The 23,766-nt window shown below is 38.9% G+C and overlaps 1 protein-coding gene across 4 annotated transcripts in view; it reads right to left on the bottom strand.

Annotated features, from left to right (window-relative positions):
* ART3 (ADP-ribosyltransferase 3 (inactive)) overlaps nt 1-23,766 on the bottom strand; it is a 107,333-nt gene that overhangs the window by 15,739 nt on the left and 67,828 nt on the right. For 2 of the 4 annotated variants that reach the window (XM_074324442.1, XM_074324440.1), the window contains exons 2-3: nt 5,883-5,960; nt 904-1,615 (exon numbers count right to left, since the gene is read on the bottom strand). In XM_074324442.1, the coding sequence (XP_074180543.1) occupies nt 904-1,615; nt 5,883-5,951 (781 nt within the window). In that variant the 5' untranslated portion in view covers nt 5,952-5,960. Of the gene's footprint in view, nt 1-903; nt 1,616-5,882; nt 5,961-6,942; nt 7,243-23,766 lie in introns of those variants that run through there. The other 2 variants (XM_019720474.2, XM_019720481.2) reach the window with 2 other exon arrangements.

Below are 23,766 nucleotides of genomic sequence, written 5' to 3' on the forward strand. Positions count from 1 at the left end.
TTGGCTGCCATCCCTCTTCCCCTTCTTTTTGTCTTGAACACAGACTGATGCCTACAGCTGCAACAGTCACACTGCCAACACGAATCAACAAGCAAACATGCTAAGATTGTCTGAACAGAAAGAGCCTGAGTTATGGATGCCATCGTCGAGTCATTGTACCAGCTCTGGACAGCCTACCTCTAGACTTCTTATTAAGTGAGAGTGATGAGGCAGATTTTCTGTTACAGCTGAAGAATAAAGAATTTCTAACTAATGCATGGTATATGAGAGTTAAGTGCTCATTCTCTATACTGTGAAGTCAATAGATAATTTCTGAAAGTTTAAAACTCAATAAATGACATGCCGAAACGTGATATTTAGAAACATGACAGTCAGTGCCTGAAAAAAAAAATCTAACAAAGTCAAAATCAATGCCACTGAGGAGTGGCAATTGGAGATGGATTGGGGTGGAAAGGGGGTTGCTATTTTTCAGTGTAAACTTTAAAAACTGTAGCATTTGGGGGCCTGGTATGTATTTGTTGTGGGGTGCTGACCTGTGCATTGTTTGGCAATATCCTTGGCCTCTACCCACTGGATGCCAGGAGCAACTAGGGATGGTTGTAACAACTAAAAATGTTTCCAGCCATTGCCAAATGACCCTGAGGGGTAAAACTGCTCTTGGTTGAGAACCACTGCCTTATAGTACTATTTTTTTTTTAACTTTCAATAACGCTACAAATGTATTACTGTGATAAAATTAAATTTTGGAAAAAGAAACTACCATTATGAAAGGAGCTAGACTAGAGACCACTCATGTCATTTCCCCTTTCAAATACCTCTCAATTTCCTTCCTGACCTTTCCCTGGTCCTAAGAATCCCACTCCTTCCCTCCCAGACAAGTACAGACAGAACAGAGACACTTACCTCCTAGAAATGCACACTCGTAATGGCTGCAGGTCTTGTTTGTGCTTCGAAGGATAAGGTTATTACTAGCCCCATCCTGTGACACGTGAAAAACCTCATTCAGAGGTATTAAAATGATTCTTTCACTTCCTTTATCCAAAAAATTTTCAATGGCAACTCCAAAGCATGTGTGGATGGTTAACAGAATGTGTTGGTCATTTGCAACTTGAGGTTTGGCTGGATATGCCAAGGTGAAATGGCCAAACCTGGCCTGGTTTAGTCCTCCAAAGGTAAAGGAAGTACCTGGGCTTGTGCTGTACACCACATTTTTGTAACTGTCCTCACAAGGTCTTCTCAGCAACTGCAGGGCCTTTGTCAGGTAAAAATGAAAAGCTTTAAACTGGAAGCCATAGATATAGTCTTTTCGAGATTGGCCGGCTATCTTCACAGCTTCATTGAACAGGTGGTAAAAGGGAGTTTGCTCTTGAGCTTCAGAAACATATGCCAGCAGGGCTATTCCGTGGTTATCCTTAAAACTCCGAGGGAGAGAGATGTGAGTCTTCCGCGCTTCCCATTTGGCTTTTGCATTTTCCCACACATCCTCTAAGGGTTGATAGCTTGTTTTTTCTTCATTGAGCAGTTGGGGAACATATTTGATTTCCATCCTGTCAGTACATTTCTGGTATTCGTCATCAAATGCATTATCTGCCATGTCTAACATTTCAGCCTTTGCCTTCAAAGGAAAAGGAAATTAATACTCTTGAAATAAGATATTTGGTGTATACCATTTTCTCTCACATTACTGTTCCCACACTCTCATGCCCTGCCAAGAATCTCTGCCTTGCTTACAACCAACTTTGGATATGTTTTTTTATGTAGGAAGTATATTCCACTGCTGTTGATAACTTTTCCCAGCTGTGGCCTATTTGTGTGAAAGAGCAAAAGCCAGTGGGTGAGATACAGGTATGATTATGTTTGTAACTCATTCATCTGGATCTTGTGGTGCAGAGGAAAGACCAATGAGTATGTAACTGGAGAAATGGGTGGCAATCCTGGCTTTGAAAATATTCTTAGCCAGACTTCCTCAACCCCTCAAGACTGTTGAGTGAATCTGAAATATCATGTGTGAAATACTGTACATGATAAATACATAATGGCAAATATTACCCCTTTTCCTTTGAGGACACCCTTCCCTGGTCCATGTGGTTTGGGTAGGACTGATTCTGCACCTTCAGACCAGTGATAAGCGATGAAGCAGGCTTAAAAATGGTTCCTCTACAACCATTAGCTCTAAATATATTGTTGGCTTGGGGCAGCAAATAGTTATCCTTTGAGTTCCATGGAGCATCCTGTCTGCAAATAAAGCCAACAAAGAAAGACTTGCAAAGCTGAGAGGCAGAGAGAGTGATGAGGCCCTGATAACACCACTTAAGGCCCTGGGTCTACCTGTACCTGAAGGCTGTGTTTTACCTTTGTCATAAGAATCAACAAATTCCTTATTTGTTTGAGCAAGTTTGGTATTGTTTCTTCCATTTACAACTGAAAAAGGTGAATGCATCTTTAAACTGTGTGTATGCGCGTGCGCGCACACACACACACACACACACACACACACACACACACAGAGGGTGCCAAAAAAATGTATAAACATTTTAAGAAAGGAAAACTGTATTAAAATTGTAATACTCAATATATACCGATAACAAAAGATGAATATAAGTCACGTTTGACTTCTGCGATTACAAGAGGTGCTCAAAGTGGTTACCATCAGTGTCCAGACACTTCTGATTACGGCGAACCTACTGCTTGAGCAACGTTAACCAAAGTGTCCACCTGTATATATTTTTTTGGCACCCCTGGTATATATTTTAGTTGAAAATTATTTTACATTAATTTCAGGTGTACAGCATAGTGGATAGGCATTTATATAATTTATGAAGTGATCCCCCTGATACGTCTAGTACCCATCTGACACTATACATAGCTTTTACAATATTATTGACTATATTCCCCGTACTGTACTTTACATCCCTGTGACTATTTTGTAACTACCAATGTGTACTTCCTAATCCCTTCACCTTCTCACCCATCACCTCAACTCCACCCCCATATAGTAACTATCAGTTTGTTCTCTGTGTCTATGAGTATATTTTTGTTTTGTTTGTTCGTTTATTAGGAAATAATATTTTAATTGCAGGATTGTTGTGAGGATTAAATGAAATAAAGAATATATGCAAAGCCCTTAGCCTCATGTCTGGCACATATCGAGTCTTCAACAAACTGTGGCTATTTTTATTATTTCATGATGAGAATATATGTATTATACTGCAATTTCCTCAAGGGCAGGATCTGCATTATATTTATCTGTTTGAAGTCCAAGCGTCGACATATTCAGAGAATTAAATAAGAACTATGAACTCTGGCCTATTGATCAAAAAACAGGATGAGCAAATCTGCCCAGGGACACCATTTAAGGGTTTCTGCAACTAAAAGGATAACGCCCTCCATATCATTCTCTCTTTCCACTACTCAGTACCACTTGTATGGTACATGGTTCCATAAGCTGCAACCTCAGGTGGAGACGTTAGTTGGAGACTTTATAGACACAGAGAAATTGAGTAACTTGTCTGGAATTGAGATCTGATCCTAGGCAATCTGGTTCCAGAGTCTGTCCTTTTAACCAAAGTGTTCTGTTTCCAAAGATGAAAACCACTGACATTTATGTAGCACTTTTTAAAGTATTTAATTTTGTGCTCATAACAACCCTTATGAAAGGTCGGGCACATAATTCATGACAATTTTACAAATGAAGGAATTCTGCCAGCATCAGAAACTGTCTTGATTACCAGCCACAGAATATCTGCTGGGGAAGTCATTGAAACCCCTGCACTCCTGGGTCTGTAGGTCAGTTTCTTAAAGTGGGAATTTGAGCTTCAGGAGATCAAATCACTGCCATCTCCTAGCCAAGAAATGCACTTTCCTCTGCAGCACAAAATGTACCAGAAGATATCTTGGGCACCAATGCCTGTTTATCTTCAAGACTTCAATATATTATAAAACATCCTATCCTGAAACCACTGCCTCCTATGTTCCTCTTATCATATCAGAGTTGATCCAATATGTTCCTGTCTCTTCTATGCCTCTAACCAGTCTCCACATGTCTAATTTTAGACATCAAGTCTTCCTGGCCCAAGGCCACACTTGATTGTGTGTTCTGTACAGTGAGTCCCTTCCGCAGTGAAAATGCCACCACCATTCAAGGACAACTGGATGGACATTAAGGGACAGGTACAAAGGCTAGGTGAACACACTGATTATACTTTCTTCCTGTGATTTATCCATTGAAACAAAGCCAATACTGATAAAATTCAATTACCAAACATTTATTAAAAATGTGGAAATGACCTAAATGTTCAAGAAAAGAAATTAAACAAATTATGGAACATTCATAGAACAAATACATTAAAATGATGTTGCAAAAGAATATTAAAATGCAAATCAAAACCACAGTGAGATGCCACTTCATACCCATTAGGATGGCTATACGAAAAAAATGGGAAGTGTTGGCAAGGATGTAGATATTGAACCTTCATACACTGCTGGTGGGGATGTAAAATGGTGCAGCCATTGTAGAAACCAGTTTGGCAGTTCTTCAAAATGTTAACCACAGAGTTCTCATATGACCCACCAATTCTACTCCTAGGTATATACCCAAGAGAACTGAAAACCTACGTTCATACAGAAACTTGTACATGAAAGTTCATAGCAGCACTACTTTTTCATAAGAGCCAAAAAGTGGAAACAACCCAAATGTCCATCAATTTGTTTATCCAATGAATGGATAAACAAATGTGGCATAACCATAGAATGGAATATGATTCAGCTATGAAAAAGAATGAAGTACTAATATATGCTACAACATGGATGAACCTTGAAAATGTTATGCTAAATGAAAGAAGCCACACATAAGGACAGATGTGCATGATTCTATTCAGATGAAATGTCCAGAATAGGCAAATCTGTAGAGATGGAACACTGACAGGGGGTGGCCAGGGGCTTCAGGGAAAAGACAATTGGGACTGACTGCTAATAGCTACAGGGTTTCTTTTGGGGTGATGGGAGCATTCTGTAATGAGACAGTGGCACAGCTATGCACAGCATGGTGAATATACAAAAACCACTGACTGTACACATTAAAATGGTGAATTTTACATGTGAAGTATACCTCAATAAAAAAATCACACTGCAGTACAGGCAAGAGACTACATAATGATTTGATAGATAATGGATCAGAATATTGAATTCAAAAAACAGATGAAATTTTAAGACTTCAAGATATTTTAAAGAAGGTATTTCAAATCTGGACAAATACTCAGTAGTAATGTGACAGCTAACAACGTTGGTGAAAAATAAAGTGGGATACTGGGCTCATATTTTACGTAAAAATATGTTAGAGCATGTTTAAAGATTCAACTGCAAAAACATTAAATCATAAAAGTTCTATCAGAAATAAAGAATACTGAATATGAAAACATGCTCATTATATAGTACTTTAACAGAAAACATGTAACCAAACACTGCAGTGCCCTCTTATTTGGAGAAAAAGACATACTTTCAGAATATTTAATGATCTAGAGACATATGTAGCACAGTGTTAAAAAGGTAAAAACAATATGTACTGAGAAACTATTTTTGTAAATTAAACATACACAAAAATAAGCCAAGAATATACACCAACAGATTAAGACTCTTTCTCTCTGAGTGGAGAGATTGTGGATGATTTTTACTTTCCTCTTTTTGTATAATCTTAATTTTTTCAACTTTCTACAGTTAACATGTATCAAATGTATAAAATGAAAAGATGAAAGCTACTTGTAAAAAACTGACTGACTTATTCTATCTTCTCTCATTTGCATTATCACCCCACGCAGATGCCTTAGGCAGCGTTATAGCAAGAGCTCCTATTCCAATGACCACGTGCTTGCCATTCCCAACATTACCTGGAAGATGTCCATTAGAATCATAGCTGACAGCAGCATGGTAACCACTTCAAAAGTTCCTGTCTTCATTTTTCTTTTCTAAATTAAAATGAAGGAATTCCAAATTAGTAGACTTAAAAAAGAGGCTTAGGGAAGTAGAGCAGGATGACACACTATGAATAATTGCATCCTGGGTGGAAGTGAGTATCATGATGATCAGGAAGTGATTCTCAATAAATTCCAAAGGCTGAAAAGGCCATTAAATTTTGCCTGGTGCTTTAACTTTCTCATCCTATAGATGAGGAAACAAAAGCTCAGAGAACTTCAGCAATTTGCTCAAATTTAAATCTATCTATTTCCATTCTCCTGCAGATATGTCGTCTCTCCCACTTTAATCACTGGTGCTCCTATTTTCTTCCTATCACTAAACCTCCCCTCAGCACGCACAGGAAATTAACACCAACTTAAACAAAACAAAAACAATTCAAAATCCCAGTTTCCCAGAATTCTCCAGGAGTTAGTGTCCACTCATTTCATCCATTCTTCTATCCTCTTCATTAACCAAGTCAAGCCTATTTGGGCAGGTTGAAGGAGATGGTGAGGCCGTAGTGGTACAGACCAGAGGTTACCCAAAGGGGCCTCCTCACCCCAAATATTCACATTCAAGAGAAGCCCAAGGTTAAAACTTTCTGAAGGCAGGAATGAGAATAAGAAGGAACTGGGTAGACGACAACTCTAACAAGATTATACAAGTCTGCTGGCTGAATGCCCAATATTCATCCCAGTGTTTATGAGACTGACAGGGGTCAGCAGGAGGGTAAGAGGCCCTCAAGGGCTGAGCCATCAACTAATTCAATTACAGGTTGGTCTACAGTCCCTTCCACATACTTACAACAAAGATGACATTACTGGAACTGAACTGAAATCTCTATTTTATCCTACCAATCACCGTAGTCTGGCATCTGAATATGGGAATGAACAGCACAGGGGAACAGCCCTAGATTCCCACCTTTATTTAGGAGCCGTTTGGTGCATTAAAGACATTAAAGATATAAAACTTTAGTATCAAAATTCCACTTACGTGTTAAACTTTCCTTTCCAAAAAAATTTGAAATGTAAGACTTGACAGATAACGGTCACAGGCAGTATGTGCCAAGAAAGCTCAGAATCAGGTTGTTTTTTGTTTTTCCTTTTTAATTCTTCACTTCTGTAGTCTGAGTGTAAACAAGTAAAAATGTTTACCTGGCTTTTCTGCCTGTGGAGGAGGTTTAAATGATGCTAGGTCTCAAACTGTTTCCCCACTCTCTCAGTTGTGGTGAGCGTGTCTTCAGGATGGGAGGCTGTTGACAGTGAGAACTGAGAAGGGAATGCTTTTCTTTTTATAAACACCCCCAGCAGTAACTTGGCAGTGGCACATTGCCCCATTTGTGTTCTGCTATTTATATCTGGCCCCCACACTATCCCTTGGAATCACTGCTGTTTACACATGGAATCTCTAAGAGGCTTGTAAAGCCGTAGCAATTCTCTCTAACCACACAGCATGTCCAGTTCTGAGCCCTTAGTTGTGGGCTTCGCAGAGAGTGATCACTTCCCATTCCTAACCTTTTGACTCCGAGATGTCAAACTAAAGCGAGATTTTACCCTAGCTAGATGGTTCGCATAACTAAGGAGGCTTGCTGTGTTAAGCGCTGGCAACGGAGATGGCTATCAGCATTCACTCCACCAGCTTACTACATTTCAGGTACTGTGCCAGATGCTGGGAATCACGAGCAAGTAAAACAAAGCAGTCACAATCTAATAAAGACAGAAATATGTATGCCTCACCGGGATACATGTTAAGAATCGTAAGCATAGACAAAGTTCGGTGAGAACACGAAGAAGGGAAGGATCTGGTAATACCCACAACTATAACGCTCATCTGAGTAAAGCACACACAGTAAATACACTGACTACAATGCTGAAGAACACTTAAGAGTTCACTTAGACTATGGGTAAAAAACCGTGAAATGTCCTAGGAAATTCATGCATATGTACATCAAAATACATTAAATCGGATGCATCAGATAGTATCACTATTCACATTCGCCCCAAACTGTAATCCATCCATATGTCTGTCAACGATAGAATGGATAAATTGTGGTCTTTTCATATAATGGATTTGGTATAACACTGCAAATGATCAAACTAACAAATGTGGACAAATCTCACAAATAAAATTTTGAGCAAAAGAAACACAAACATGCATATACTACATGATTGAATTTACACAGAGTACAAAATGTGGCAAAACACATCTGTGGTATTAGATGTCAGAACAGCGGTTATTCAGAGCGGGAGCAGTGACTGCAGGAGCGGAGGTACAAGCAGAGCAGCGAGGATGCTGCTTCAGTTCTGGTCTGGGTCTGGGTGTCGCTTACACTGATGCAAGCAGTTTGTGAAAATTCACTTACTATGGGTATTTTCCTACATGTGTGTGTGTACATACATACATATATTACTCATGAAACATTTTAAATTATCTGAAGTGCATCCACTCATCCACTTTTACAAAACACAATGCATCTCTACTCTTCAGACTCTTCAAAACCTCTAACCTTTTCTTACCTCACTGGCTAAGTAATTTAAGATTAAATACACTAAATACACTCCCAGAAATAGTATCATTTTTTAAAAATGGAGTTTGGATAGAAAGGAAAAAGTGTGTTTGCACATGTTTTCAGGCCTTATGCTCAGGCTGACCTGTTTTAAATCCCAGGCATGTGGGCCTACAGGGAATGCGGGATTGGGGTTTTGCTGTCTTTGTCCGTCTCAAGCCTATGAGATTCATCCCCATCTGCACAAGACAGTCCACCAGGAAGAACATAACCAACACTGCATGACGCTCCAGGCAAGTTTTTCCCAATTCCCTTGTTTATTCCCAATGTGCCTTTGCTCCATTCCTGTTTTCTTCCAGTTTTTAACTTTTAGTATCATTCATTCATTAATTCAACCAATATCTGAGTTCTCACCATGCTCTCGGAATTGTTTTAGGTACTGGGAGTATACTGGGAGTGTAACAGTGAACAAAGTAAACATTTTTCCCTTGTCAAATCTATATTCTCGTGGGAGGAGGTAGTCAAATAACAACTAAATAAATAAGTAAATTATGTAAGTATGTTAGAATACAGTAAGCACTGCTTTTGTGTGTGTGTGTGTGTGTGTGTGTGTGTGTGTGTAGTACGAGGGAGACTGGGAGTGCAGAGTTTGCGATGTAAATTGGGTGGTTAGGGGACTCACTGCAAAGGGGACATTCGAGCAAGGACTTGAAGGCGATGGGGTAGATCAGCCATGAAGACTCTGGGAGAGTTCAGGCAGAGGGAACGCAAGCAGGCCAATGTGACTGCAGCAGAGAAGTTGTAGGAAAGGGAAGTAGTAGGAGGTAAGGTGGGGCGGGGGTGGGGAGCATGTCTTTGTAGGCCATTGTAAGAATGTTGGGTTTACTCTAAGAGAAAAGGAGCAAATCACAAGGTTTGGGCAGAGGTATGACACGATCTGACATTTTTTAAGAGGATCAGCCTGGATGTTATGCTCAGACTAATTTGTAGGGTGAAAGAACAATTTTTAGGTAATGCAAGCAGAGAATATAGTGGCTGGAACAAGGATGATAGCAGTAAAGGTGATGAGAGTGGTGTGTGTGTGATGGTGTCCTTTCGTTGTTAGAAACAGACCATCTTTATTTATGCTTGTTAAAAATCCTACTTTTGACGATTAAATTAAGCACAGTATTCCCAGATATAAAGAAAGTATTTATGGGTTCTAAAAATCTGTATCTTCAAAAATGTGATAACTTATTAAAAAATAAATGGAAATGATCTATAGTGATACCAATTTCTTACATGATAAAAATGTGTCGACTTAAATTCAGAATATATTTTTAAGATTAAAACAGTAGGATGCACTGACAGATTGGCTGTGGGCTAAGAGAAGAGTAAAGGATAATTCCAAGATTTTTAGCTTGAATAACTGGAAGGATAAAGTTGTCAATGACTAAAACAGGGACGACTCTGTGTAACAAGTATCCTAGAAGTCAAGTGAAGAGAACATTTTCAGGAGAAAGGAAAGATCAAAAGTGTCGAATGCTTCTGATAGGTCAAGTGAGAGCAGGAGAGAGGACTGACCAGTGGATTTAGTAACGTGGATGACACTGACAGCCTGGATAAGAGCCATTGTGATGGAGCAGCGGGGCTGAAAGCCTGGCTGGAATGGTCTAAGAGGAAACGGAAAGAAAAGGAAATCAGAGAAAGTCAAAACACTCAACTCTTCCAAAAAGTTTTTTTCTGTAAAGGAGAGAAAAGAAATGAGACAGTGGCTTGAAGGTAGGGTTGGGGAAAAGGTGAAGAGGAGCCAAAAGAAATTTTTTTAAAAATAGGAAATAATAGCACGTTTGGATAATGATTCAGTAGTGTGGTGGGGGGGGACTGATAATATAGGAGAAAGAGGAGAGAACTGATATCATAGGAGAGAGAGGGGAGAATTACTGGCTCAATGTCCAGTCAACAAGCGGGGTGGGCCCTAGCAGGACACAGACTTGTCCTCAAATGTTCACAGCAGCTTGATTCATAATAGTCAAACACTAGAAACAAACCAAATATCCATCAACTGGTCAATGGAAAAACAAATAGAATCCTAACTGAAGAAAGAAACTTCTTTCTTTAGATCAGTAGTTCTAAAACTGACTGCATGATGGTTGCATAATTCTGTGAACATACTAAAAATCATTGAATTATACACTTTAAATTGTATGGTATCTGAACTACATCTCAATAAAGCTGTTTTTAAGAAAGGAGTGAACTACAGATAACCTGCAACAACACAAATGAATCGCAAAAGCATTACGATAAAAAGTCAGTCACAATAGGCTACATACTGTAAAATATTTAAATGACATTCTAGACAAGGCAAAACTGTAGTGACAGAAAGCAGATCAGTGATTGCTATGGGTTGAGGGAGGAGACTGGTTACAAAATGCATGAAGGAACTTGATAAAATGTTTTATATCATGATTGTATGGTGGTTACATGACAATAGACATTTGTTGAAAGTTACAGAATTAGGGGCGGCCGGATGGCTCAGTTGGTTAGAGCGCGAGCTCTGAACAATAGGGTTGCTGGTTCGATACCCACATGGGCCAGTGAGCTGTGCCCTCCACAACTAGATTGAAGACAATGAGCTGCCACTGAGCCCCCCACCCCACCCCAGGGTTGGCCGGTGGCCAGCTGTTCCCTGCAACTAATGACTGAAAACGGCAACTGGACTTGGAGCTGAGCTGCGTCCTCCACAACTAGATTGAAGGACAACGACTTGGAGCTGATGGGCCCTGGAGAAACACAGTGTTCCCCATATTCCCCAATAAAATTAAAATTAAAAAAGTTATAGAATTGTACACTTAAAATTGATGAATTTTATTTTTATAAATCATACCTAAGTACATCTGATTTTTTAAAAATAACAAACGACAAACTTACCCACATACTCTTTGGAATGTCTGCATATCCTCATTGTTATTTGTATCTCAGTTTGAAGACTACTACTATAAAGCATCTGTAATGTTGCAATGGCCAGTGGAAGAGGGTGAAAGAGACCTGAAAGAACCAAAGGAGCTTATAGTTGTGATAAGGTAATGCAAAATATACGTATCGTAGAGCTGGAGGTTCAGGTAAGACAATACAGCACTGAATACATGCATAAATTACCGACATCCAAAGACCAAGTAGGACAAGACAGCTCAGTGAAGGCCAGTGACCACTAGAGGTCAGAACCAGAACACAATACCTCTCCTCCAATGGCAGAACTTAGACTGCTCTTTGGAAGGACAGACAGGGAGAAAGGGAGAAAAGAATTCTGAATTTAACTAAATATTTACTTAAAGAAGACTGTTTCAACGCATAAGTGATTAAATTATTTTTTAAGGGTTTTATTGGGGAAGGGGAACAGGACTTTATTGGGGAACAGTGTGTACTGCCAGGACTTTTATCCAAGTCAAGTTGTTGTCCTTTCAATCTTAGTTGTGGAGGGCGCAGCTCAGCTCCAGGTCCAGTTGCCGTTGCTAGTTGCAGGGGGCGCAGCCCACCATCCCTTGCAGGTGTTGAACCAGCAACCTTGTGGTTGAGAGGATGCGCTCCAACCAACTGAGCTATCCGGGAGCTCAGCAGCAGCTCAGCTCAAGGTGCCGTGTTCAATCTTAGTTGCAGGGGGCGCTGGCCACCATCCCTTGCGGAACTTGAAGAATTGAACTGGCAACCTTGTGCTTGAGAGCCCACTGGCCCATGTGGGAATCGAACCGGCAGCTTTCAGAGTTAGGAGCATGGAGCTCTAACCTCCTGAGCCACCGGGCCCGTAAGTGACTAAATTTTAATTGGCAAAATTAATGTTTCTACCATTAGCTGATATGAGGATTTGTGAACTAAGTCGATTTCTCTTTTTCATGTGGTTCCCCAGCTACATTGTCATTTTGCTACTGGGGAAAATTGTAGTCTGTTTTCTGCTAGCTCTAGCTGTTAGTCTGGTGTCCAGCATGGTGATATTTAATTGCTGGTTCAGTAACTTACTATTTTCTACAGATTTTAGGTACCCAATTGGTAAATCCCTCCATTACAAGCCTCCTGGCATTGGGTATTCTAAAAAACAATTTCTATGTCCTCTCACCTTATTAGGTGGTCCTCCCACAAACCCTAGATGAGCTTCCTTGACCTTGCTGGACATCTTATAACTCATAGCTGGCTTGTGTCCCAGTTACTTTCATTAGGCCAGAAGGAACACCTGGGAATTCCATCGCAACAACCTTGATTTTGTAGAAAACTGAACAGGAGCCTTTGTCTACTGCCAACTCATTCTGCTACTATTTTATTTCCAACTTACTGTTTGGGTAGCCCCACGTTAGACATGGTGCTTTTCTAAGAGATTTTGAAAATGGCCCAGTTTGCACAAGGAGAGACAAGAAAATAATCTCCAGTGCTCAAGGATTTCCTGTAATTTATCAGGTTGTTTCTAAACTGCTACATCAGCCTTTTCCAGGGTTTCAGCCCAGAACATCCAGGACACAGCAGTTTAATCTTTTCCCCTTCTCCTTTTCTTTCTGTTCTGGAATCAATTTTTCTACTCCCAATTCCTATTTAGGGTACTTCTTATGTTATTTCCTCCCCCTCTGTCCTATGAACCGACTTGTTCTGGCATTATCTAACTTTCCTTCCTTTGGACTTAATCTTCAAGGTGATCAGCATACAAATAGAATAGACTTTACAGAGGGAATGAAAGTATATCTATTTAGTATTTTCAAAATAATTCAGATTATTCTATAACATTCCATATATAATGATTATAATGTAATATATTTGTGGACATGTTTATGTTGGTAGATTTTTAAGCCTCTAGGCTTTAATTCTCAACTTCCTTTTCTACTGCAGTGAGACATATTCTTACCAAGGACAATGGGTCTCTATGGCAATGATTTCAAAGTGTGTATGTGTATGTGTGGAGTGGGTTATATTAGAGTGTGAGCTGTATGGTATTTCAAAAGAAACTGCTTCAGAAATTTTTCACATGTCACTCATGATACAGGTCAGTGGACCTTCGCATCTCCTAGAATGCTTAGTATGTCTTTCACACTGTAGGCACTTCATAAGTGTTTATGAAATAAGGAAAGAGAGGGATGGAGAGAGGGAGGAAACAAAGTCCATCGCCTTACTAGGCTTAAGATTTCCAGGATAAACATTAACAGGAACAGCATCAGCATCGTTAGTCACTAAGGGCAACAATCAGCTTTTGCAACTAGATTTAATGTCTACTTCCTTGGGAAGCAGCTTTACTTATAGGGACTTTCCAGTGAAAGTGATGAGGTACCCTGTTACTGATCACTAGAACTTGTAATTTTGGTCTCACTGAACTTTTGGAGGAACTATGACTTGAAATCACCTTTCTGACTCAGCACTCTCATACTATTAGACCCTGTCAAAAACAGATACAGTCATAAATTCACATACAGCACTATGTGCCAGACCATAGAGTTCAATGTCAATGCTCTAATATTTGTGAATTAACTTTATTTCTTCACCATTATGACAGGAGCACTTGTAAATGGGAAGCACTGAATTATCAGTATCTTCCTAGGTGCTGGATAGAAACTACAGCCACGTGAATGCGATACCTCTATACCTCAAGATTTACACAAAGAAGCAACTCCCATTTATTGAATGCTATGCATTCGATCAGGTGAGAGGTAGTGAAAATGTATGACCTAGTCCTTAGCCTCAAGACACTGTCTGGTGATGGCAATAGATTTAAGATGAGAAAGTTTGGGAATCATGATACTGCTAGGAAGGAACAGAGAAGTATTGATAGGAAACACATTCTTTCTTACAAATAAATAATTTGGCTTATAATTATCCTTCCTTCCGAATACATCAATTTTAAAGTATCTATTTTCTAAGGCCTCATAAAGTTAACTTTTTAAATTAAAAAATTTTATACAAGTAATACTTATGAATGGCTTAAAGATCAACTATTTCAGAGAGCTTATATTTAAAAACATCAGCTTTTAACATTATCTTTCTGGTACTCATTTTGTAACAAGAGGACATTAGCTACTCTTACCCTTCCCTTTGTCTCCTTTCTGCCTTCTACTTTCCAACTTCTGTCAGTTCTTTTATCTTTGTGTCTGAGGAAAACCAGGATAGCTCAGAGGTAAATGTGGCTGAGGGGCAGTGAGTGAATGAAGAGTATAGAAGAAGAAGAGGTCAGAGAGGTAAAGGGTCTGGTATGTAGGTCCTTAAATACCCTGTAAACCTTTCTATGATAACAACAACTGAAATTGTCAAGATGGGAGGTGGAATTAACACCTGAAACCACTACTTCTTTTGTCAGAAATTTCTAGAAAATCATTTGGCTATATTTTTGTGCCCTTAACATGCAGAGATACTATAACATGCTACAAGGTATGATGGAGGTAAGAAAGGAAAGATGGTTAAGCCTCATTCACATCTTGGCAGTGAGCAGGACTGGACAACCTTCAGAGAGCAGGCTAACCCAATCCCATGACGCCAGGCCCATACACAGAAACTCCAGCAGTGTCAAGCCAGACCCAGTGCATCATTCATTTATTTCTTCTCCACACCCTCCAGTTCATTACTTCCTTCCTTCCAAAGTTGCTTCTCCTTAAGTAGTCAAAAAAAACCCAGCTCTATTTCCTTTCTTATATGGGTAATTTAATTATCATCATTATTATCTATGCAATGGCCATACATATTTTTTAAAAATCTTAATTTAAGAGCAGTTAAAGCAATAGTTATATTTTTACCTGTATTTTTTTCTCCATGCAACACAAAATTGATTAATTAACATAGATTTAGGAAGAAAAATCATTTTTAAATGGGATGGAAAATAAGCTATTTTCATTTATTTATCAGCTCTAAGAGATGCAAACTTGCATGGATTGAAGATGGAACCTTGTGGATTGAAAACACAAAACAAGGGTAACATGATCTGATTACTAATTGGAAAGGCCTTGTGGAAGTTATGCCCTCCTAAGTAAGAGGACAATAAAAGGAAGAATAATTTTTACTTGTAGCCCTGTACATTTCCTTTTTAAATGCACAGAAGAACAGAATTAAACAGGTGAGAATTGTCTAAAACATGAAGAACAGAGCAAAACTCTGTCCCTGGGCATGACTTGTGTTATAATCATGAGTTCAGTTATTAACTCATTCCCAAAGCTGGAAACCCCCATGAAGTAACTATTGTTGGAACATCATTCAAACTTAAAAGGAAACTGAAGATAATTTAATGTGTTTTAATTTAATCTTACTCCCATCTGGAACAGGAAATCTTAGCTTTTAAAAAAAGGGAAGCAAAAGTAAAAGGGGTAGTCCCGTTTGTGGATGGGAAGAATTGATGATTACAAAATGGGTCTGGTACATTTCCTCTTTCCTAATGCTTTCGTTCATGATCTCATTTTTTAAATTAAGATAAAATTGTCTTACAACATTGTATTAGTTTCAGGTGTACAACATAATAATTTAATATTTGTGTACTCTACAAAGTGATCACCACAATAAGTCTAGTTAACCCGTCACCATATAATAGACCCCCTTCATCCATCTTGCCCACCCTCTCAATCCTCTTCCCCTTTGGTAACCACCGATTTGTTCTATGATTCTATGAGTTTTGTTTGTTCACTTGTTTTGTTTTTTAGATTCCACAGATAGGTGGTATCATATTAATTTTTCTCTAACTTATTTCACTTATTTCCTTTGCTGTGCAGAAGCTTTTTAGTCTGATGTAGTCCCATTTGTTTATTTTTGCTTTTGTTGCCTTTGTTTTAGAGTTAGATCCAAAAATTCATCACCAAGCCAATATCAAGGAGATTGCCAACTGTTTTCTTCTAGTTTTATGGTTTCAGGTCTTACATTCAAGTCTTTAATGAATTCTGAGTTAATTTTTGTGTATGGTGTAAGATGGTGGTCTAGTTTCATTCTTTTGCATGTAGCTGTCCAGTTTTCCCAACACCATTTACTGAAGAGACTATCCTTTCCCCATTGTATGTTCTTGGCTCCTTTGTCATAAACTAATTGACCATATATGTGTGAAATTATTTCTGGGCTCTCTGTTCTCTTCCATCAATCTATGTGTCTGTTTTTATGCTAATAGTATACTGTTTTAATTACTATAGTTTCATAATATAGACCAAAATCAGGGAGCATACCTCCAGCTTTGTTCTTTCTCGGGATTGCTTTGGCTTTTGGGGTCTTTCTTGGTTCTATACAAATTTTTACATTGTTCTAGTTCTGTGAAAACTGCCATTAGAATTTTGGTAGAAATTGTATCTGTAGATTGCTGTAGATAGCACAGACATTTTAACAATATTAATTTTCCCAATCCATGAGCACAGGATATCTTTCCAATTTATTGTCTTCAATTTCTTTCATCTACACTTTATAGTTTTCAGTGTACAGGTCTTTCACTTTCTCAATTAAATTTATTCCTAGGTATTTTATTCTTTTGATGCAATTGTAAATGGGATTGTTTTCTTAATTTCTCTTGCTGATAGTTCACTAATGGTGTATATAAATGCAACAGATTTCTGTGTATTGATTTTGTATCCTGCAAGGTTACTGAATTCATGTATTAGTTCTATCAGTTTTTTTGTGGAGTCTTAAGGGTTTTCTATATATACTATCATATCACATGGAGATAATTGGTTTTATTTCTTCCTTTCCAATTTGGATGCCTTTAATTTTTCCTGCCTAATTGCTGTGGTTAAGACTTCCAATACTATGTTCAATAAAAGTAGCAAGAATAGGAATCCTTGTCTTGTTCTTGATCTTAGAGGAAAAGCTTTCAGCTTTTCACTGTTGAGTATGTTAGCTGTGGTTTTGTCATATATGGCCTTTATTATTTTGAGGTACATTGCCTCTATATCTACTTTATTGAGAATTTTTATCATAAATGGATGTTGAAATTTGTCAAATGCTTTTTCTGCATCTATTGAGATGATCATATGATTTTTATGCTTCATTTTGTTAGTCTAGTATTTCATGTTGATTGATCTGTGGATGTTAAACCATCCTCTCATCCCTGGAATATATCCCACTTGATTGTGGTATGTAATCCTTTTAATTTATTGTTGAATTCAGTTTGCTAATATTTTGTTGAAGATTTCTGCATCTATGTTCATCAGGGATATTGGCCTATCAGTTTTCCTTTTTTTGTGGTGTCCTGGTCTTATTTTAGTACCAGGGTAATGCTGGCCATAAAAAGAGAAAAAAAAGTCTGGAAGAATTCTCTCTTCAATTTTTTGGGAGAGTTTGAGAAGGATAGGTATTAAATCTTTTTTGAATGTCTGGCAGAATTCATCAATGAAGCTGTCTAGTCCTAGTTTTTTGTTTGTTGGGAGGTTTTGATTACTGATTCAATCTCCTTACTAGTAATTGGTCTGTTCAGATGTTCTACTTCTTCACAATTCAGTCTTGAAGATTGTATGTTTCTAGGAATGTATCCATTTCTTCTAGGTTGTCCAATCTGTTGGAGTATTATTGTTAATAATAGTCTCTTATGATCATTTGTATGTCTGTGGTATCAGTTGTAGCTTCTCTTTTATTTCTGACTTTATTTGAGCACTCTCTCTTTTTCTTAGTGAGTCTAGCTAAAGATTTGTCAACTTTATCTTTTCAAAGAAGCAGCTCTTAATTTCATTGAGCTTTTCTATTTTTATTCTCTATTTACTCTGCTCTGATCTTTACTATTTCCTTCCTTCTACTAACTTTGGGCTTCATTTGTTCTTTTTCTAGCTCCCTTAAAGTTAGTTTGCTTGAGATTTTTCTTGTTTTTTTTTTGAGGTAGTCCTGTATCGCTATGAACTTCCAAGAATTGGTTTTGCAGCATCCCACAGATTTGGTATGTTGTATTTATATATATACATTTGTCTCGGTATTTTTAAATTTCCCTTTTGATTTCTACATTGGCTCATCACCACATATTTGTGATTTCTCCAGTTTTCTTCTTGTAATTGAAGGGGTCAAATATATGGTGATGGAACGATAACTGACTCGGGGTGGTGAACACACAGTGCAATATGTAGATGATGTATTATAGAATTGTACACTTGAAACCTATATAATTTTACTAACCAATGTCACCCCAACAAATTTAATGAAAAATTTTAAAAAAGGAAATAATAAATCCTTTTAACGTTTGTTATAAGAAACAGTTCATCATAAGGTTTAGTGATGATGAACTCCTTTGGCTTTTGCTTGTCTGGAAAATTCTTTCTCTCTCCTTAAATTCTAAATGATAATCTTGTCAGGTAGAGTATTCTTAGTTGAAAGATTTTTCTTTTCCAGCATTTTGAATATTTTACACCACTTCCTTTTGGTTTGCAAAGTTTCTGTTGAAAATACTTTTGAGAGGGGGTTCCTTTGTACATAACAAGTTGTTTTTCTCTTGCTTCTTTTAAGATTCTTTAACTTTTGACATTTTGCTTATAATGTGTCTTGGTGTGGCTCTCTTTGGGTTGATCTAATTTGGAACTCCCTGTGCTTTCTGGACCAGGATATCTGTTTCTTTCCCCAGGTTAGGGGAGTTTTCAGCTATTCTTTCTTCAAATAAGTTTTCTGCCCTTTCTCTCTTCTCCTTTTGGGACCCCTATACTGGGAATATTATTCTGTTTGATATTGTCCTATAGGTCCCTTAAGCTATCTTCACTTTAAATTTTGTTTTCTTTTTGCTGCTCTGGGTGAGTTCCACTGCTTTGTCTTCCAAGTTGCTGATCTGTTCTTCTGCTTCATATAGTCTGCTGTTGAACTTCTCTAGTGCACTTTTCAGTTCAGTTATTGTATTCTTCAGCTCTGTGACTTCTTTTTGGTACTTTCTTATGTTTTCTATCTCTTTGTTGAAGTGCTCAGTATGCATCCATCCATTCTTATCCTGAGTTCAGTGAGCAACTTCATGACCATTGCTTTGAACTATTATCAGATGGATTACTTATTTCCATTTCATTAACATCTTTTACTAAGGTTTTGCATTATTCTTTCATTTAAGACATATTCCTGTATTTCCTCATTTTTTCTTGACTCTATTTGTTTCTATGTATTAGGTGAAAGAACTACCTCTCTCAGTCTCGAAGGAGTGACCTTGTGTAGGAAACGGACCTTATCGTTCAACCTTGCCCTAGCTCTTGGTTGTCTAACCTTTGTGATTGTCTAATTAGCCTAATTTATTTTTGATAGGTCCCAGTTGTTGAGGGTATACCAAGACCTGTCAGTGTTCCAAAGGGAGGGATTTCAGTCAGCATCTAGTTTCAAACTGATCGGAAGCCAGATCCTGAGGCAGAAGCTTTTAAAGTATTCAAGTATATAGATTCCTGTGAGACTGCAATTATAAACACTGGTGACGCTCAGACTGGGAGATCTGGAGATGTTCCTTGGGTGACAGCTGCAAATGTTGAGGCTTCAGAGTGTGTAAGCTCCATTCTGGGAGGTACCAGTGAGCTGTCATGAAGCCAAGGGAGGGAGCCAGGATGGTGCTCTCCTCCCTGTGTTCCCCAAGAGGGCCTCTAGCCTCTAGATGTATGGCAAACCTGAAGCCTGTCCCTTAGGTTGAAGCTCCAGTACAATGGGCTTTTCCACAGCCCAGCTGGGGGTTATGTTTCAGTCTTCTGTCTGCGCAGTGCCCTCAGTATGGTAGCCTGCCCAGAACTGCCTTTCTGATTGTTACAATCCCATGGGGCCCAGGCACACAAGATCCCCTTGGCCACTAGGGTCAGATGATCAAGGGGTGCCCCCTGTATGGAGTGCACTTGCCTGCCAAATTTAACCATGTAGTGGGAGAGTCCTCCTTATAGCAGGGCACACCTGTGGCTTTAGCAAGGCAGGGGGACAGGCATGCCCACCAGGTTTAGCAAGGCAGTGGGAGAATGTTGTATCTGTGCACCTGCCTCACCAGCAACGTAAAGGGAGAGTGCAAAAATGGCACCTGCCAGAATCTCCATCTCTGGAGAAAGTACCACCTGGTCCCTGCGCCTCCAGCAGACACATTAGGATGGTAGCAAATACTCTCCTTCACATACAAACTAGGCACTTGTCAAACTGCTGCTTTTTGTGCTGGGACCCAGAACAAGTGAGTCCAAGTACAATCCTTTTAAAGAGCATCTCAAATCCCTACAGCCTTTTGGGTCCCCTGGATATGAGCCCCACTGGTTTTCAAAGACAGATGTTTTTAGGGCCTCATCTCTCCAGCGCAGGTCTCAAAAGTTGGGGTGCCTGATGTAGGGTACAAATTCCTCAGGGAGATGCTCCAGACTTGCGAGATCCCTCCCTATTGTCACTGGCTGTGAGTGAGGGTTTGGCAAGACCTCTTCTCTGCCTTTCCTACCCGGCTTGATGTGGCCCTCTTATGCTTTCTCGTAGAGGAGGCGTTCAGCTAGTTTCCAGGACTTTTACAGCAGAAATTTCTCCATATATAGAAGATTTGGTGTGACTGTGGGAGGAGGTGAGTTCAGATTCTTCCTCCACCACCATCTTGGACCACCTACCAGTCTGATGCTTTCTTACATGTGTCTCACCGTCTGTAACGGCATTCTCTTCTGAAGTAATTTTTCATTTAGCTCCTGCCTAATCCTACCCCAAATACCAAATTCAAATGTTCTCATTAGCTTTTATATAAAACTGAAAAAGGGCTACCATTAAACTATGTCAATAGCATTGATGTCTAATATTGCCTTTAGAATATTCAGGGAAAGACTCTAAAAATTCATGTGGAAATCCACTTCAATGGCTCACAATCTTTATGCTTTGACATTCTTCTCATTCACTTTTTAAACCAACATTTACTAAGCACTTAAGTATCAGACACTACAGGTGCTTAAGACACACACACACACACACACACACACCAGTCTCTTATCCTCAAAGAACTCAGTTTAGAGGGACAGAATACCATAGAAACAAAAATTGTAATATGTGAGGTAATTGCTAATGTCAGAAATGTACATGGGTGCTACAGGTCAGTAAAGAAGGGCAACTACTTCACCTTGGGATGGGAGAGAGGTGCTGAAAGGAAGTGACAATTCAGTTGAAGATTGGAGACAAAATAAGTGTTAGTCAGGAAAAAGAAAAGAAGTCAGCAATCCAGGCAGACTTAAAAGCATATATGAAGGCATAAAAGGGTAGCACATATTCAAGAAAATGCAAGATATACAGTATAACTAGATGGTATATGTCTCACAGAGCAGAGAGGAAGGCTGGGAGGAAAGCAGGGGCGAAGATCATAGCAAAACCCTGTGTGTAATACTTAGTAACTGGGACTTTTCTGAAATTGCAATATAAAACCATGATGCAGGGGAGAAACAATCTAATTTCAGAAAGGACTTTTTTCTTCCTGGAACAAGAATATGGATTAGCAAGAAGTTTTAATTAGAGGCAAGGAAATGTACTGACAGATTTGAGAAATCCAAATGAGAAGTGGCAGGAGCCTAACCTAAATCAAACCAGTATAATAAACCTAGACTCAAAAAGGTTTGGTCACAAGTTAGATGGGGTAGGGATGGGATGTATAAGTGGGGTAGCATAAGAAAAAGGAAGAAGTCTGACCTGATTCCAGATTTCTGACTAAGGTATCTGAACGGATAGGTACAATATCAATCAAAATAATAAACAGCAGGTTTTAGGGAGAAGTTTCACTTCAAAGTAATGAATTTGAGATCCGTAGAAGATATCATAGGCAAGATATCCAATAAGCAGTTGAATTTATGGGTCTGAGAGAAATCTGAGATAGTGATTCAAATTTTAGAGTCATTATCTACATTAATTTTCTATTGTTGCTGTAACAAATCATCATAGACTTAGTGGCTTAAAACAACACAAATGTATTATCTTAAGAGTTCCAAGGTCAGAAATTCAACATAGGTCACCACAGGCTAAAATCAAGGTATTGGCAGGGTTAATTCCTTTCTAGAGGCTCTAGGGGAGAATCTATTTCTTTTCTCATTCAGGTTGTTGGCAGAATTTGGTTCCTTGAGTGTGTAGGACAGAGAGCCCATGTTTCCTTGCTGGCTGTCTGCTGAGAGCTAGTCCCAGATTCTGGAGGCCACCACATTCCTTGGTTTGTGGCCCCATTTCTGTTTCTTCAAGGCCAACAACAGAAAGTGGAGTCCCTCTAACACTTGAATCCCCCCTTCCTCTTCTTTTGTAGTGTCTAACTGTTCCTCTTTCACTCTGAAGTGCCCATGTGATTTCATTGGTTCCACTTAACGTATCCATGTATGTATTTTAAGATCCATAACCTTAACTCCCTTTGCAAGGTTCCTCTTGCCACGTAACATAACATTCATAGGTTCCAGAGATTAGGGCGTGGACATACTTGGGAGCCATTATTCTTCCTACCATATTAGCCAATACGTGTGGTGAGCCTGAATGCAGAGGATAGTCCCCTAGGGAACACTGGCATTTAGGTGCAGATAGAAACGAGATCAGGAAGAAAATTAAGAAAGAGACTAAATAAAAGTTTCAAGAAGAGGGATTTTCATGAGGGAGAAAACAGCCGATTATCAAGAATCCCCAAAAATCAAGCTAGATAAGAAACAAATGGTCCTTTGAACTTGGTTATATGAGAATAACAAGTAACTTATGATACAGTTCCACAACAGAAAAAATCTGAGATCAGTACGTTAAAGAAAAAACAGGAGAATGTTAAGACTATGCAGAGAGAGTACTAAAGGGATGGGATAACGATGATAATTGCGTTAGTCTGCCAGTGCTGCCATAACAAACACTACAGATTGGGTGGCTTCCAAAAACCAGAAATTTATTTTCTCTCAGCTCTGGAGGCTGGAAATCCAAAATTAAGGTGCCAGCAGGTTTGGTTTCTCCTGAGGCCTCTCACCTTGGCTTGCAGATGGCCACCTTTTCTGTCTTCGTAGGACCTTTTTCTCTGCGCACATGCTCAGACACCACTTTTACTGGATTAGGGTTCCACTCTTATGACCTCATTTAACCGTAATTATCTCCTTAAAGGCCCTATCTCCAAATATAGTCACACTGGTGGTTAGAACTTCAACCTATGAATTATGGGGGGACACAATTCAGGTTATATCATTGATGATGACACCGATGACAACAACGACCCCTGCTAACATGTACTGAACACTAAATATGTGCCAAGCACAGTGTCAAGCACTTCACATGTATTGTCATTTGATCTTCAAAGCAACCTTATAAAGAACTATTATTTCTCTTTATCATTTATAGAGTTAAGCAAGATCATGCATCTAGAAGTGGCAAGGCTGAAACTTGAATCTTGATCTTTTAGCTTGAGTCCATGAGCTCAAAAACTATGCTACCTCTACTTTTTCAATAGCTGTAACGGAAAGGAAACGAAT

This window comes from Rhinolophus sinicus, linkage group LG02 (assembly GCF_036562045.2).
Source record: "Rhinolophus sinicus isolate RSC01 linkage group LG02, ASM3656204v1, whole genome shotgun sequence".
Lineage (NCBI taxonomy): Eukaryota > Metazoa > Chordata > Mammalia > Chiroptera > Rhinolophidae > Rhinolophus > Rhinolophus sinicus.